The sequence below is a fragment of the Daldinia loculata genome (assembly GCF_022478755.1).
Source record: "Daldinia loculata strain CBS 113971 unplaced genomic scaffold F4817scaffold_3, whole genome shotgun sequence".
NCBI lineage: Eukaryota > Fungi > Ascomycota > Sordariomycetes > Xylariales > Hypoxylaceae > Daldinia > Daldinia loculata.
The window spans coordinates 440,085-453,822 of NW_026054857.1; the positions used below are offsets into that span (position 1 = coordinate 440,085).

General features: G+C 47.9%; 2 protein-coding genes across 2 annotated transcripts; one reads left to right on the forward strand and one right to left on the reverse strand.

Moving 5' to 3' along the window:
• Positions 1-1,208: 1,208 nt before the first annotated feature.
• F4817DRAFT_355985 (uncharacterized protein) lies at positions 1,209-3,727 on the reverse strand (the record flags this gene model as incomplete). Its single annotated transcript, XM_049305727.1, has 3 exons — positions 1,209-2,989; positions 3,127-3,219; positions 3,649-3,727. 3 exons carry the CDS (start codon positions 3,725-3,727, stop codon positions 1,209-1,211), a joined length of 1,953 nt encoding a protein of 650 aa, XP_049163203.1.
• A 6,604-nt stretch (positions 3,728-10,331) lies between these two features.
• F4817DRAFT_311729 (uncharacterized protein) lies at positions 10,332-10,871 on the forward strand (the record flags this gene model as incomplete). The annotated part of the gene is made up of 2 exons (XM_049300033.1): positions 10,332-10,371; positions 10,522-10,871. 2 exons carry the CDS (start codon positions 10,332-10,334, stop codon positions 10,869-10,871), a joined length of 390 nt encoding a protein of 129 aa, XP_049163204.1.
• Between the last annotated feature and the right edge of the window lie 2,867 nt (positions 10,872-13,738).

Genomic DNA, 13,738 nt, shown 5'->3' on the forward strand with positions numbered 1-13,738 from the left:
GACCCTCCGAAAGCCCACAAGAAACATTCATGGGGAATAGACAGACAGCCACACCCGAACTCAATCAATGAGCAAGAGTCTAACCGCCCCTGATCGAATAATCCGTTCGATCCCGTATTGTGTAGATACCTAAGCCCGAACGATAGTGAAATTACTCAAGAACAGTGGTGAAATAGAGTAAACTCCTCCAATGCTAACTGATTGATACGTGCGCTGCTTCCAATTTCCTCCATGAAAGACAAGATAACATTATACCGAAGGGCCAAGTAATAAAGAATAAAGGAGAACGTAGAAATAAAATTAGCAAAAAACCTCCCTAGCCCATGACCGTAAAAAAGATGTACCCCTCCGCCATTTATGCAATGCCATGACCATCAGCGACTGGCACCGAGGACGGTACTGGCAGCCAAGCCGAGCCGCTCCCGGCGCCGCCAGTCCTAATTCATGACCAAGCTGCCATAAGGGAGATCGAAAGTATGCTCATAGTTAATTTCCCGAGGTTCGTAGCAGTCAACCAGCGGGGAGAGCCGGTATAAGAATGGTATCATGCCACAAAACCCGGCGAGAAATTAACATATGTTTACGCTCTGTACCGCAAAGTATGCGAGCGTATACCACCTCTCCGAATCTCACCTTGCGAGCAACATGATATTGCATGTAGTCCGCAGTTTGATAGCCAAAGCGGTTTGCGAGCATCTGTGGTGTAAAGGGTATCGCAGAAAACAAAACAAGTAAGCATCTGACCGAAACGAATGAAGGACAGCGTATGAGAGGATAGCGTAGAAACGACCAAAGCCTCGGTGGTATCAAGTGTATATGCAAAATGCTGTCTGAGAACCGAACTTGACAAAACGATTGGCTGGCTGAAGTCTCATCATGCAGCGTGAAGCGCAGGGGCAATACAGCCTACCAGTTCCAACCTTGCCCGAAGGAACGTAAATCCGGTGAAGCCCCCAAAAAATGCGACCAAATATTCTCCTACTCCTCTATTGCCGAGCTAGGCCAAATAGTGCAAGCAGGTTTATAGCCCCATCAAATCAAAGAACCATCCCAAAGGTGTGAAAGTTGAAAAAAAAATGGTGGTTATGTTTCAGGCCTCCTCGCATAAACGTACAGAGCGCGAAAGGCGGCCTAGATGTAAGTGACAGTGTTGCTAAAAACTGGGTTTAGAGTGGCTCTGATTTATGAACTGAAAAGTCTGAATGTCATCACTGAGGTTGGCTCGCCCACCACGTCTGGCCAGCTGAAGTTTGCGGGGTATTCCATGCCGACGTCACGGCTGGTCCAGGCCCAGGGTTTTGGGGCATAAACTGCCTGGGTGTCTGCTCAGGGGGATACATGCCTTGGCCCGGGTTGGGATAACTCTGCCCTATCCCTGGCATCCCGTGGTACTGCATAGTACTGGGCTGCATCTGGGGAGTGCCTCCTGAATGACGCAGCTGCGGAGCTGGCGACTGCTGAGGGTGAGGCGACTGTTGCGACTGAGTTGTATACCCCTGATAATGCTGAGGCGTCTGGGGTGTTTGGGGAGGCCCCCACATCTGGTTCGAAGAGCCGTAGTTGTATGCCGGGGCCCCTTGAGACATGTTGCCGGAAGCACCAGGCTGGATGTTGGAGGGTCTCGACTGCTTCTGGGAAGACGGCTGGGGGATTCCCCGCATCGGCGGTTGGCTAATCGACTGCTGAGAGTGGATGGGTTGCGAGTAAGGAGGCGCGGTCATCATCATCTGCGGGCTCTGGTTCGGTACGATGCCAGACGTCTGCATACTCGCCGGCGCGGCGTGAGGCGACTGGCCGGGACGCGTCGTGGGTAGGGAAGGCTCGGTCGTTACGGGTTGAGTAGTCGGTGGCTGCTCATGAGGTCTCCGCCATAAGTTGTTCATGTAGTCGGTCCGCATATCGCGCTGTTGGTTGACGCTTCGATTGAACTCGGCAGCATGGTGTGCCTGTTGGTTTATTTCCGATATGGGACTGGACTGCGTCCTATCCTGGTAGGCCGGGCCGGTAATCTCCTGTCGAGGGCCACCTTTGATGAAATTGCTGTAGTCTCGAGTCCTTGTATCGTTCAGATCTGGTCCTACTGTTATCATGGGCATTCTGGTCGAGCTTCCTGGCGGTCCCATCATACCTGGTTGAACAAGGGGTTGCGGAGCACCGCCGAATGGGGGAGTATTCGCATATACAATCTCACCGTGAGGGGCTCCTGGAAGGGACGCCATGCTGCTATTCGCCTCAGCTGCTGCTTCTCTGGCTTTAGACGCGCCTGGTCTCTTCTCTCCCGCAAGGTCAGCCTCCGTAAAACCCTGCTTCCTCGCCTTCTGCTCCCAGTAATCATCTCGTACTCTCCGTCCGTTAACTATAACTCTGCTCCCGAACTGGCGAAACATGGATCGCGCTGTGACTATAGCTATCTGCCTCGACCTGTACGAGAATGGAAGTATCTCCTGTGTGACGAGATCGTCCTTTTCGACTTGATTCGCAATGATCTTAAAGAGGGACCGGTTCTTATTGAAGAGCAAATAAGAATCTCTATACCCTAGAACTCTTGCGCATTCCGTAGCGAGCATAAATAATTTATCACCGCGATTAGGGACAAGGAAGGTTCGGCATCGATACTCTCGCCCTCCTAGCAGCTGGCCGTTGGGCATAACCTTCTTCTCGCCAGAATCATCAATTTCGCGCGGCAGGTATTCATCGCCACCAGGTCCGAGCTGGTCCGTGGTGTGATCGCGCACGGTCGGTAGCGCCTTCAAGGTGGTCTTGGTGGGCGTAGTCTTCGGCGGAGGTGATGCTTGAGCCGGAGTATAAGCCCCGGTCTGTCCGGGTAGCGGGGCATTCTGAGATTGAGGAGTGTGTGGTGGTATAGACTGCGACATTTGAGCGGGAGGCGGAGGAGGGAGGATTTGAGTCTGATTCGGTGGTTCCGGGAGGTCACCAGAAATTCGCGATTTCATCGGTCGGCCGCGTTTTCTAGGCTGCTTCGAATCACCTGCGATACGGCGAACAATGTTAGCAGGTAGCTCCTTGCGGCAGCCCGTTGCACGACAACATGATGTAACATAACGCACGATGCGCACAGCGGCAACCATGATCAATAGGGTACACAAGAGCGGGACGGCGGCTTACCATCATCTCCGGGAATCTCAGACAACGGCGCGTCGTGGTAAGAGTCCGGAGAACGACTTCTCTTGAGACCTCGGGACCCTGGATTCAATAATTCTGCGCAATCAGAAGCTTTGGATCAGTAATCGGCGATCAGATAACGACAAGACGACCGTTGAATTAAATAGAAAACGGTATCGGAACGACAGGCAGGTATATGCCATCGCGACGGTGATTGTTTTAAAAGTAAATCACAGTCGCGTCGTGCTCGCTAGAGCGGAATGTGAAGTGACGGATAAATGATGACGATGACGATCATTCGTGGCTAGGTGAGAAGGATATGATATGTACGAAGGCGGCTACGGGAACGAGCTCAAAGCTGAAAAGCTGAAAAGCTCAAAGCTCAAAGCTCAAGCAAGCTTCGAGTAAAACAGCGGCGCGCAAAAGATGGCGCGCGGCGATACAAAAAAGGAAAAGAATTAAAAAAGGCTGATAGGCAAAAAAAAAGGAGAGGCTTGGATTAAATGCGCGGATACTCATACTCACCAGAATTGAGAGCAGCAGGGTTGATAGTTGCGGGATTGATGGTCGCACCCTCAGCGCCGTTAGGCTGGGTGGAATACATTCGAGCGACGATGCGATGTTGCACGTCAGGCGGCGGACGAGACGTGGAGAAAGCTGTGCCTGCAGAGCGACGTGTCTTGATATAGTTGGACTAGAAAAAAAGGGCGGAGGAAGGGTGAATGACGCGCGCAACAAGGCGAGGGTAGTAGATCTTGGAAAGATGGCAAAGTGTGCTTGCTTCGAGGGGGACGATGCAGATTACTCGCGCATGTGGTTGGTAGATTTGGCGCAAACCCGACTTCTCAAGTCTTCGTATCGGGGTCGATACCATGGATGTAGTTTATGTATGTAGTGTACCCGTACGTATGTATGTAGCTCAGTATGTAGCTCAGTATGTAGCGCATGTATGATGTACTTATAACCGGGGAGTACAGGTACCTAGCTTCGGTACTACTGAGTGGAATGTGGCCGGCGAATAATATGAATGATATGAATGATATGAATAATATGAATAATATGTAAAAATGGCCTTGGTCGGCTCTGACAACTTCAAACGACTTCAAACGAACTGCGATTTGTGCGCTTCTAAAAGACAATGGATGTTAAATCGATATGCTCTTCGCTTATGTCTTTTACTTATTTTCCTCTTCTCTTCTCTTCTCTCTTCTTGCCGTGTAATCTTAGTTAACGGATAGTTCTGATTTCTAGTGCCGATCTGTTTAGATGTTGTGATTTGCCTCTCGCTCCGGGAAAGTTGCCCCGTTCATAAGTCCGTAAGGCTTTTTGTATGTGGTAGTAGTAGTGGGAGTAGTTAATCAAGGTGGGAGAGAGGGGAAAAGATTGACCTCTCGGGTACGAGGGTTATTTTAGTCCAAAGACTCCAAGGTCGGCCAAGTAGGTAAAGATATAAGAGTCGCGTTAGAATCCCAACGCGCAAAACCCTCGTCCTTAGTATCTGCAATAATAGCGATATTGATATTGCTATGTTTCTTTCTTTTTTTCCCTGGTTTCAGATGCTGTTGAACTGCTCTGAGACTATCGCAAACTGCAATGATAGGCACGGACAGGGCAGGCTGCGAGTTAGAAATCTGGGGTGTGTGGTGTGGCAGTGGGTGGCAGCAGTATGTACAGACAAAAGCTGATAACGACTGGATAGGCGGCACCTGTACGAAAGAGATGGATGGGTGGATCAACGGGAAGCCAAGCCCAGATGGTGTCGTGCCTCTGCCGGGCTACCTCTTTTCGGTCCAAGGATTAAATAGAAGCAGGCTTAGAGCCGACGACTATTTCGCGTTTGAAGCTGGGCACTCTTAGCTTCTCAGGATGGCTGGCGTTGAGTTTCGGTTTCGTTTGCTTCTTGGGAAACGCTAATAATAACAGGTACGTGCAATACAACGCGACGTGCGGCTGCGAACTAGAGTAGGCTTGCTTCAAAGTGTATTGCGCCCGTACGTTGCAACGGTTATGGGATATGGGATATGGGATATGGGATATGGGAGAGGGGAGAAAGGCGAGGTAGTATAGCATATAGCATAAGAGAGCATGTGTATAATGCGGATTAAAGCCAAACGCAAGAGCGGGTATGCAAGTGCTGGCTGGATAGTGTAGGGCCAGATACGGGTTTATCTCCAAAGGCGCCCCGCGACCCAGGATCAGTAGATGATAGAATATAGAGACGGGACAAGGTCCATAAAGTTAGCAGGTTAGTCGGAAAACGCGCAGCAAGCAGCGATAGAGTAACAGAATGCGACCATAAATCAATGGGGACTATGCGGATGGCGAATGGATGATGAACAGTAATCAGCAACGCCGAGAAGAGTGGCCGAACAGAGCCAAGGGTCCCTACGAAGGAACAGGGGGGGAGAGAGAGAGGATGACCGGGGGTTGTGCAAGCCCAGACGCAGACAAGGGACAGGGATGTTTATGAACGGGGCAACGGGGGGGATGCTTTGCAAGGGGGGGACCCTGTAGATGATATGTACATACATACTTACATACATAGCTGGGCATCTTGGCAACTACATACATGTATGTAAGTAGCTGGGGGGTGTAGGCGAATGAGAATGCAGAGTGCAGAGTGCAGAGTGCAGATGCTTGCCCAGTTGCAAAGCTACGATGTACCGTGGCCATGTAGTAGTTGTAGTAGTAGTGATAAGTTATAGGTTGCTAAAGAATAAGCGAGACCGTATAGTTCGTTGCTAAAAGTCTCGGGTGTGGCAATAATTGTTGCGAAAATAGCGATGATTAACTATATAAAATGATAACTTACATTATACCATGTAAACTTCAATCCGACGAGGCTCGACCAGTTCTCGTCTTGCATTACGAGCTGAGAGATGACCAAGTCGATCGCCAATATGCCGCCTTTTATGGCACCTTTTTTTTCGTATTGGAAACCAGGCTCAGCCTTACATATGATACACACGAGCTGCCGAAGAGAACGGTTCGAATGCGTAAATGGTACTGTGGGAATCCAGCCGCGGCCGTTGGATTTCATCGTGCAGCTTCAAACTTCAGGTTTATGATGTGATTCGGACTTTGGAATAAAACATTGAACCAGCAATCCGACTGGGCGCTACGGATGATTCATACCTAGCAAGTACACATGGTAACACGAAGCGTGTGTGTGGTGAGTAAAGTTACCCGAGTTGGATAAGCTCCGCATTAGCATACCATTAAATTCATCATCTTTTACATAGTAACACCTGATAATCTTGTACATGTATGTACATTATTCCCTCGCATATATGTGTGTACGGATTAGCTGTGTAGACATTTCAGAGAGGTTTGAGGTTAAGTCGCCGATGAAGGTTGACGTTCTTGCTAGTTCTTGCTAGTTTGACCGGCATCCCGTTTGAACTATCTTGACAGGAATAATTCTAAAAAAACACTAACAACCTGGCAGGCACATTTACACGCATTAAAAGCTAGTCGGACGGACCCCCAACGACCAAGTAGCCACGAGGTTACAATTTATCCAATTCGTCGGGTGCAATGTAAACTTTAAATAGGATATTAAGAGTAACTACATATTTTTGGTAGGACTAAAGGAATCGATATATTATGTAGTAAATTTGCAATTGTCACATATAGAGTCACATATAGATAAGTACCTAAGCTTTACAGGCCGTGCCACTCGCTGTTTTTATTTTATTAGATACGATCGCTATCTGGGCTAAATGGGAATATCATACGGTATCATACTCGGCATAATACAGATTGTGCCTTATTATAGGTATGAATATATTACGTATACTACGTACTATGTAGGTAAAACGTGCCTAACCTATCGGACATGGCTAGACACTTTTTCAAAGGGTCCTTTTTTTACATTTTACACATCTCAAGGTGCCCATTTAAAGTACCCGAATACAAAGATACAAACGGCTTCATCGGCGCATCGGTGGAGTTGCGGGAAGATTTGACCCGGCCGAATGTTTCAAGGCCGGGACTCTCCCAATTAATTGATCGTTATGGAAGGTGCAGCAGGTGAAAAGACCGTGAACTATAATTTACCTAGGTATGTACCCTTCAGAAAATAAACTTTAGATCTAGCATTAGTTGGACATATTCCGTGCACAAGGTTTTTTGCCCGAGCGAAAAACGTGAGCCGCAGTTTCCGATCATATTTCTCGGCGCTTCTGATCTACTACTACGGTATATTAGGCACCCTTTCTCAGCTCTGCCTCCTCCATACATATGATAAATTCAGAACTGGGGTAATTTAAGTAATTTTTTTCTTTCTTTCTTAAAAAAATAAAAAATAATTATTTACACACCCAGCAACATTACCTCTTACGGAACTTTTTAGCTTGACTGTGGGGCAAGAGTCCGGACAATCGCGGGTACCATCCTGATCGACCCTGGATAGGTTTCGAGTGTACACGAGGACAATGCAGAGTCTCACCAGTCTCAGACCTAATTACTAACAACTGCAGTTCGGTGGAGGTACATGGTAGAAAATTACCAATCTGCTATCTGAAAAAGAAAGGATGAATCGAAAAAGCGGGTGGCGGCCGCAGAATTTCAGAATCATGAAATACGGGATGAGAATAGATAAGTGGTTAAGTGGTTAGTTGGCACAAGGGTTATTTCTCTCACGAATGAAGTCGTGTATATCGGCTGTTTGTTACACGTTTGTATAGCTAATAAGTCGGCAGGTGGACTATCCGAAGGCAGCATTGCTAAAGAAGCATCTGTCCGTCATCTGTCCGTCCCGCCATTTCTAGCATACTCGACATGATCATAAGTAACAATACGATAATTAACATAACCAACATAATAAGAAATGAGCTTGCCGCTAAAACGCGAAAGATACCATCGCTATCACTATGTAAGCGACATACGCGTCGAGCTACTATATTTCGCTTGACGTCTTGTCGTTATTCCTTCTTACCTGCATAACCTCATGCAGGATGGGGTTTAAGCTACCAACATTGGTCCGTCTACATGTAAACTGTCCCAACTGTCCCAACCGTGTAAGCCTGGCTTACGGCATCTTCAAAATGCAAATGTCAGCATAGTATTCTTCTTGGAGACATCTGCTCAGTTTGAAAGGGCGCTAGTCAAACCCATATTCTCTGTCGCTGGCGCAAGTACAGCTAAATGGAACGCTGTTCTGATTGGGTCGCTATACAAGCTAAGTGGCCAATGGCCTCATATCAGCATACGCTGTTTGATTGAACGGCACGCCGTACGAACAAGGACTAATAATAGACAAATCTCTCAGTTGCCTAGCTGCAAGGCTGTCGCCGATAGATAGGGGAGATGTGTGGTTAGAAGGTGGAAACGAGGGGCTTGTCTAGAATCATTGCTACCTAAGGGAACATCAAGTTCATCCTCCCCGTTCCAAGGAGAGGGTAGTTCTCAGGCGTCAAAGACACACAGTAGCTCGCTATTATTGCTATTAGCTTCCTCCATATCCGCCAAACCACGTAATATTTCGTCAGCACTTGCTCATAACTTCCTTCTGCGCGGTAGAACCCTGCCACTTTAGCACATGCCAGACAAGACGTACGTATCTGTTCAACATCCCAGGGGGCGTTGACTCATATCCAAATCCCACCTCACCCGGGAATCGCGAATGCATCGTTGCCCCGCTTCACACGCCCTTACTTACCTCTCCGCATGACCGTACCCAGAGAATGAATTTTACTAACTAGACCTAACAAGAATACTAACGTAATTGACTAAGTTACCTAATATTAAGTATGTGGTTGATAGTATGTAGTCGATAGCTGAGCAGTAGAACAACACTGGCCATCGATGAGCGAAAGGGATTCAGTTTCAACATCAAACAACAGAACTAGCTAGCCCCATCTTGTTTTAGCTCTAGAAGCCCAATCACAGTCTCCAACTATTTCGGAGTCGACTCAGTGGCATCTTAATTGGCTTAAAGAACGCCACATCTCGGAGGCCGCCACGGATTCGACCAGTCCTCAGCAATATTAGGCGCGCCAAGACGGCGAGCAGCCAAACGCCATGGCGGTAGGAACCGACCTTGTGGGACTGGCTTTTTCGGCAACGTCTACTTTAATAATATCACCCGTAGTCCCGTAGAGAGGATTTGTCGAGATTACAAACATAGTCGTCGTATATGTTTTAGCTCTATGAGGGCGATGCCATGGAGCATTTACTAGGAAACCCCATATCACGGTCAATCAATATTGCTGCATCAACCTTACAGCTGGTACCGATATGATGCGAATCCACACCACTCCTCTCCGTGTATACACGCGGCTTCTTCTATTTCTCGGACTTTCATTCAGCATGCTAACTGCATATCTAGTCTAGACTTTGAACTCCTTGTCTCGTTTCTTCTATCAGCTAAGCTGACTTCCTAATCCTAATAGACTTACTCAAATAGGTAGCTGATATTTTGGTCTAGTGATCTGTTAAGCGCCATTGTCGTCGCCATGACGCAAATTTCACTTACAAGTAATTTTATATGCCTACATATAGAATAGATACATTGCCCCTTAAGTTTATATACGGTACCTAGAATTGTCCGTCACACAAACACCAGTAGTACACGCTTTTAATTCGCGGCGGTGGAATTAGATACATAGGACATACTTGAACACAGTTGTATACTTAAGATTTACAGGATCTCGTGTAAAGGGGTTCAGCATACATGATCCGGGTATCTCTCTGTACGTAAACACAGAGTTTGTGAGATGTTACCTATGCCCGAGTTTACGAGGGATATTGTCAGACGATCTTTTTGCCTGGCCATTTTTCGAAATAGGAAGTTCGTCCGTGCGCAGCGTTCGAGCGTTTTTATTGGGTGCATCCTCGAATTCTCACGTGCTCTTCCAGATCCCCACTTTCATCTTTTTCTCGAAATACGTATCTTTTTTTTTTTTGCCATAGCCTGGCTAGCCACGGTCACCAATCACGTAGCCACGCATTACATACCTAAAGTAAAGTAATCCAAGTTTTACAAGGGCCTGGGTTCGAATCCCACATGCTCCTTTTTTTTTATCTTTTATTTCTTAAAAGAATTTTAGCAAAGCTTAAGATTCGAGGTTGTCCGCCGCTGCTGCCGGGGAAAGGCGCTCGGCGCGCTTCGCGCGCCGAGCGCCTTTCCCCGGCAGCAGCGGCACGTGATCGACCTACGACCTTCGTAAACTCGGGCTATTGTGGCGCACCGCAGGGGTGCCCTCATGTCAGAGGACCATGTGTCATACGGACTAAAACGGTTAGGTAGGACGAGGCCTTACGCCGTCTACTTCTCTTCCTGCACGATGCTGCAGCCAAGGTCTAGCTACATGTAGCTTCACCTATTCGTCGACCTGCATGAGCTCCGCTTGGCACCGGATACCAACCTGCCAGCTTCTTCTCATCTGTCACGAGTCGCTCTATCAGATTCCCACTATCAGGAGGCCGATCATCTGTTTACGACAAGGACCAGAAAAAGAGCAGCGATCACGGATCTAGCCATGGATCCATGGATAAAGACAGATGCGTATACGATTGCCGATGCACCAAGGTCATCCCGGCGTGTGGGGAGCTGCGACGACCCGGTTGATTATGAGCTCACAGATATCACACAAGCTCACATGGCATCAAACGAGCGACCATCGACCATCGAGAGTCTTGCTGAAGAAACAAATCAACATGTCGACGTTTCACGATATGTCGGAAGACCCATCGAAAAGTATAAGATGGAACCGGAGAGCGTCATTGAGCATTGGGACCAATGATCAGACGAGCCGAACACAGACTCTGACCGGCTTCCATCACGGCCGACACATGTCGAAACAAGCCATGATTGGCCTGCCAAATATAATCCTTGCATATCATATATAGCTTATGCGAAAGTGCGCCACAGCTGAGAAGAACTAGGCCACAATAGAGGTAGCTGTGGACTATAGAAAGAGGCTTGGACTCAAAGGTCTCAGTAACCACCAGGAATAAATCGGAACCGGCGGGAAGGAAATCAATACACACAGACCGAAGAGAAATAGAAATCGTAAGATACGAATTTTACTTGTATGTATAGTATAATTACCTCTTTAACCTAGACGAATATCACGGGGAAGAAGCCGGTGGGTGATAAGAAAGCAGGAAACTAGACATACTCTCTGCCTTGGACGAACACCGGATGTATAATAATAATACAATGCCATGTACGCATGGCGTAACAGAGGTTTGACTTACCTATTGCCTTGTTATCCCCGGCACTTAGGGACGACCGGGAACGGATGTGTTCCGTCGAGCGTCAAGTTAAGATTACCCCTCATCTATCTCTCTTCGCGGTCTGGTTTGGTTCTGCTTGCGATTCAATTTCCACTAGCCGTCTTTGCTGTACGATCAGAAATGATATCTGTCTGTCAGCTAGACCTTCCAGATCTATATCAGACATTCGAGTATAGATAGGCGATGGTTGGGGTTATCAGCGTTCTAGTGTATAGGACTACATATGTACATGTGACCGGTGGGGAGCCTCTAATACATAGGTAACTATGGGGCGAGCGAAGAACGATTATAGCGGCCCCAGAAGGCGCTGGGAAGCGAGTTATACTAACTAGACAAGGCAGGATGGTGTGAAGCGATGGCTGCGAGGAAGAGAGTATACACTACACTACACTACACTACTATAGTAGAGGAGGGGAGCACAATGAGGAGCATTAGGCTAGGTTAGGGGGGTCGGTGTTGAGGATGAGGGACGGTCTCGCTGCCGCCATTGGTCGAAGCTATGAGATGAGGTCTTGCCGGCCAACCAGCTGACACAATGAATGTTCAAAAGCTTGGAGCCGTGAACCCACAGACCATCTGCAAATCATGCTTAATCTTGGCGCCCTGCTCATCCCCACTCTATCTTAAATGCTACCGCCCAAGCCGCCTACGGGTCCATGTCTTCGCCCCACGCTCACGATCCCATCCATGGATCCCCCCCTACTACCTACGCCATGTACGTATGTACATATCTGCCTAGGGGGGGGTCCCCTCCATGAATTTCCAAGCTTGCTTTAAAACAGGCTGACAGGATGACAGGGTTATACTCGGCATGCAGCAGTCGCGTCTTCTCTCGCGTCGCATCCCTCTTTTTTTTTTTTTTCTTTCTTTTTTTTGTGTGTGTGTTCTTCCCCCTCGATCTAAACTAAGGTGTCCTTATCTTTCCTCGTGTAAGTGTGGCTTGCTTAAAACCCCACACTCGCCGTCTGCAACCGTCCGAACCATGGAACCGAGTAGGTAATAAGAGGTGTTTGCTTAATGCTTCTCGCGGGAGCACAAGCGTAAGCCTTTCTTTGACAGTTTGGCACAGCCATGAATCCATCCCGCCCGGCGAAAAGAGGTACTGTTAGGGAGTATAATGTATGTATAGTGTATAGTGTATAGTGTATAGTGTAGTTTGTAGTAGGCGGCGGCATCGACACTAACAAACCCCCATGGCTTGCTTGCCCTCCTCCCTCGGCAGATTCTTTTCAAGGAGTGCACTCCACGATCTGTCTATCGAGCTGCCGACCCACTGAGGAACGCTCAGACGTGCCTACCAGCCTACCAGCCTACCAGCCTACCATGACCTGCTCGTCCGTTGCTTCTGCATGGCACGACAGAGCGGGAGATTTCCCAGATCCCTGTTTACCCGCTCTTGCAGGCGGCCGAGCATCCACAATTTGATCTTTTTTAGCTTAGATTCCTGCCGCGTCGATAGCCTCTCTTTGACTTTGGGTGGACAAACGTATCACAACATTTTACCTAGTTAGTTATTTTCTATTTTCCATATTTTTTTTTTCTGGAGAAAACCATATTGCTTTTTTCAACGGATGTAATGCAAAAGGATGTGGCTTTTTTTTATTTTTTAAGAAGAAGAAGAAGAAGAAGAACGCCGCCATCGCTCAATGACGCAATTTACACAGAATATTTATAGCTGCGCCGCTGCCGAAGCCTGAATTCGTAGCCGGGAGGCTTGGCGCTAGGTAGTCTCCAAAGTAAAGGTCTCTTACGAGGTCTCCCCTATAGGTCTCACCCCCCTCCCCCCTATCGACCATGTATCTACTCTAATGCACGTAGACGCATGTACGTACGAGATCATGTTAATGTCACGTAGTAGAACTTCAGAAGCAGCAGCAAGCAGCAAGCAGCAAGCAGCAGGCAGCAGGCAGGCAGACGGCTGATCTGGAGATCTCAAACCCAATCTCATCAACTCTCCGCCACCGAATCATGATAGAGTCCCAAAGTCTGTAGTTAATCGGTGAAACCAACACTATCCGATATGGCAACACCTCGAGTGTGCCACAGCATTCGGACAAACTTCCTAGAGGCTAGCCACAGCAGCATGTTTCTTCATATATTTTTATTTTATTTTCCTTCCTGAATGTTTTAGAACGGTGGCTGATGGTAATGTTTCATGTTTAAATCAACACTCCCACCACGTTTGCCGAGTGCTTCCCCAAGACTTGTTCTAGGTAACCATCGAGAGACATTCGGAAGTGACGTCTTCTCCACGTTGGCGTGCTTCACAGCGTCGACTTGGCTTGACGACGTACCAAACACCCGTAATACCTAATCATGAAGTTTTCCCTTATCAATTTCCGGTATCGCAGGTCTTCTTCTTTCAACTTTT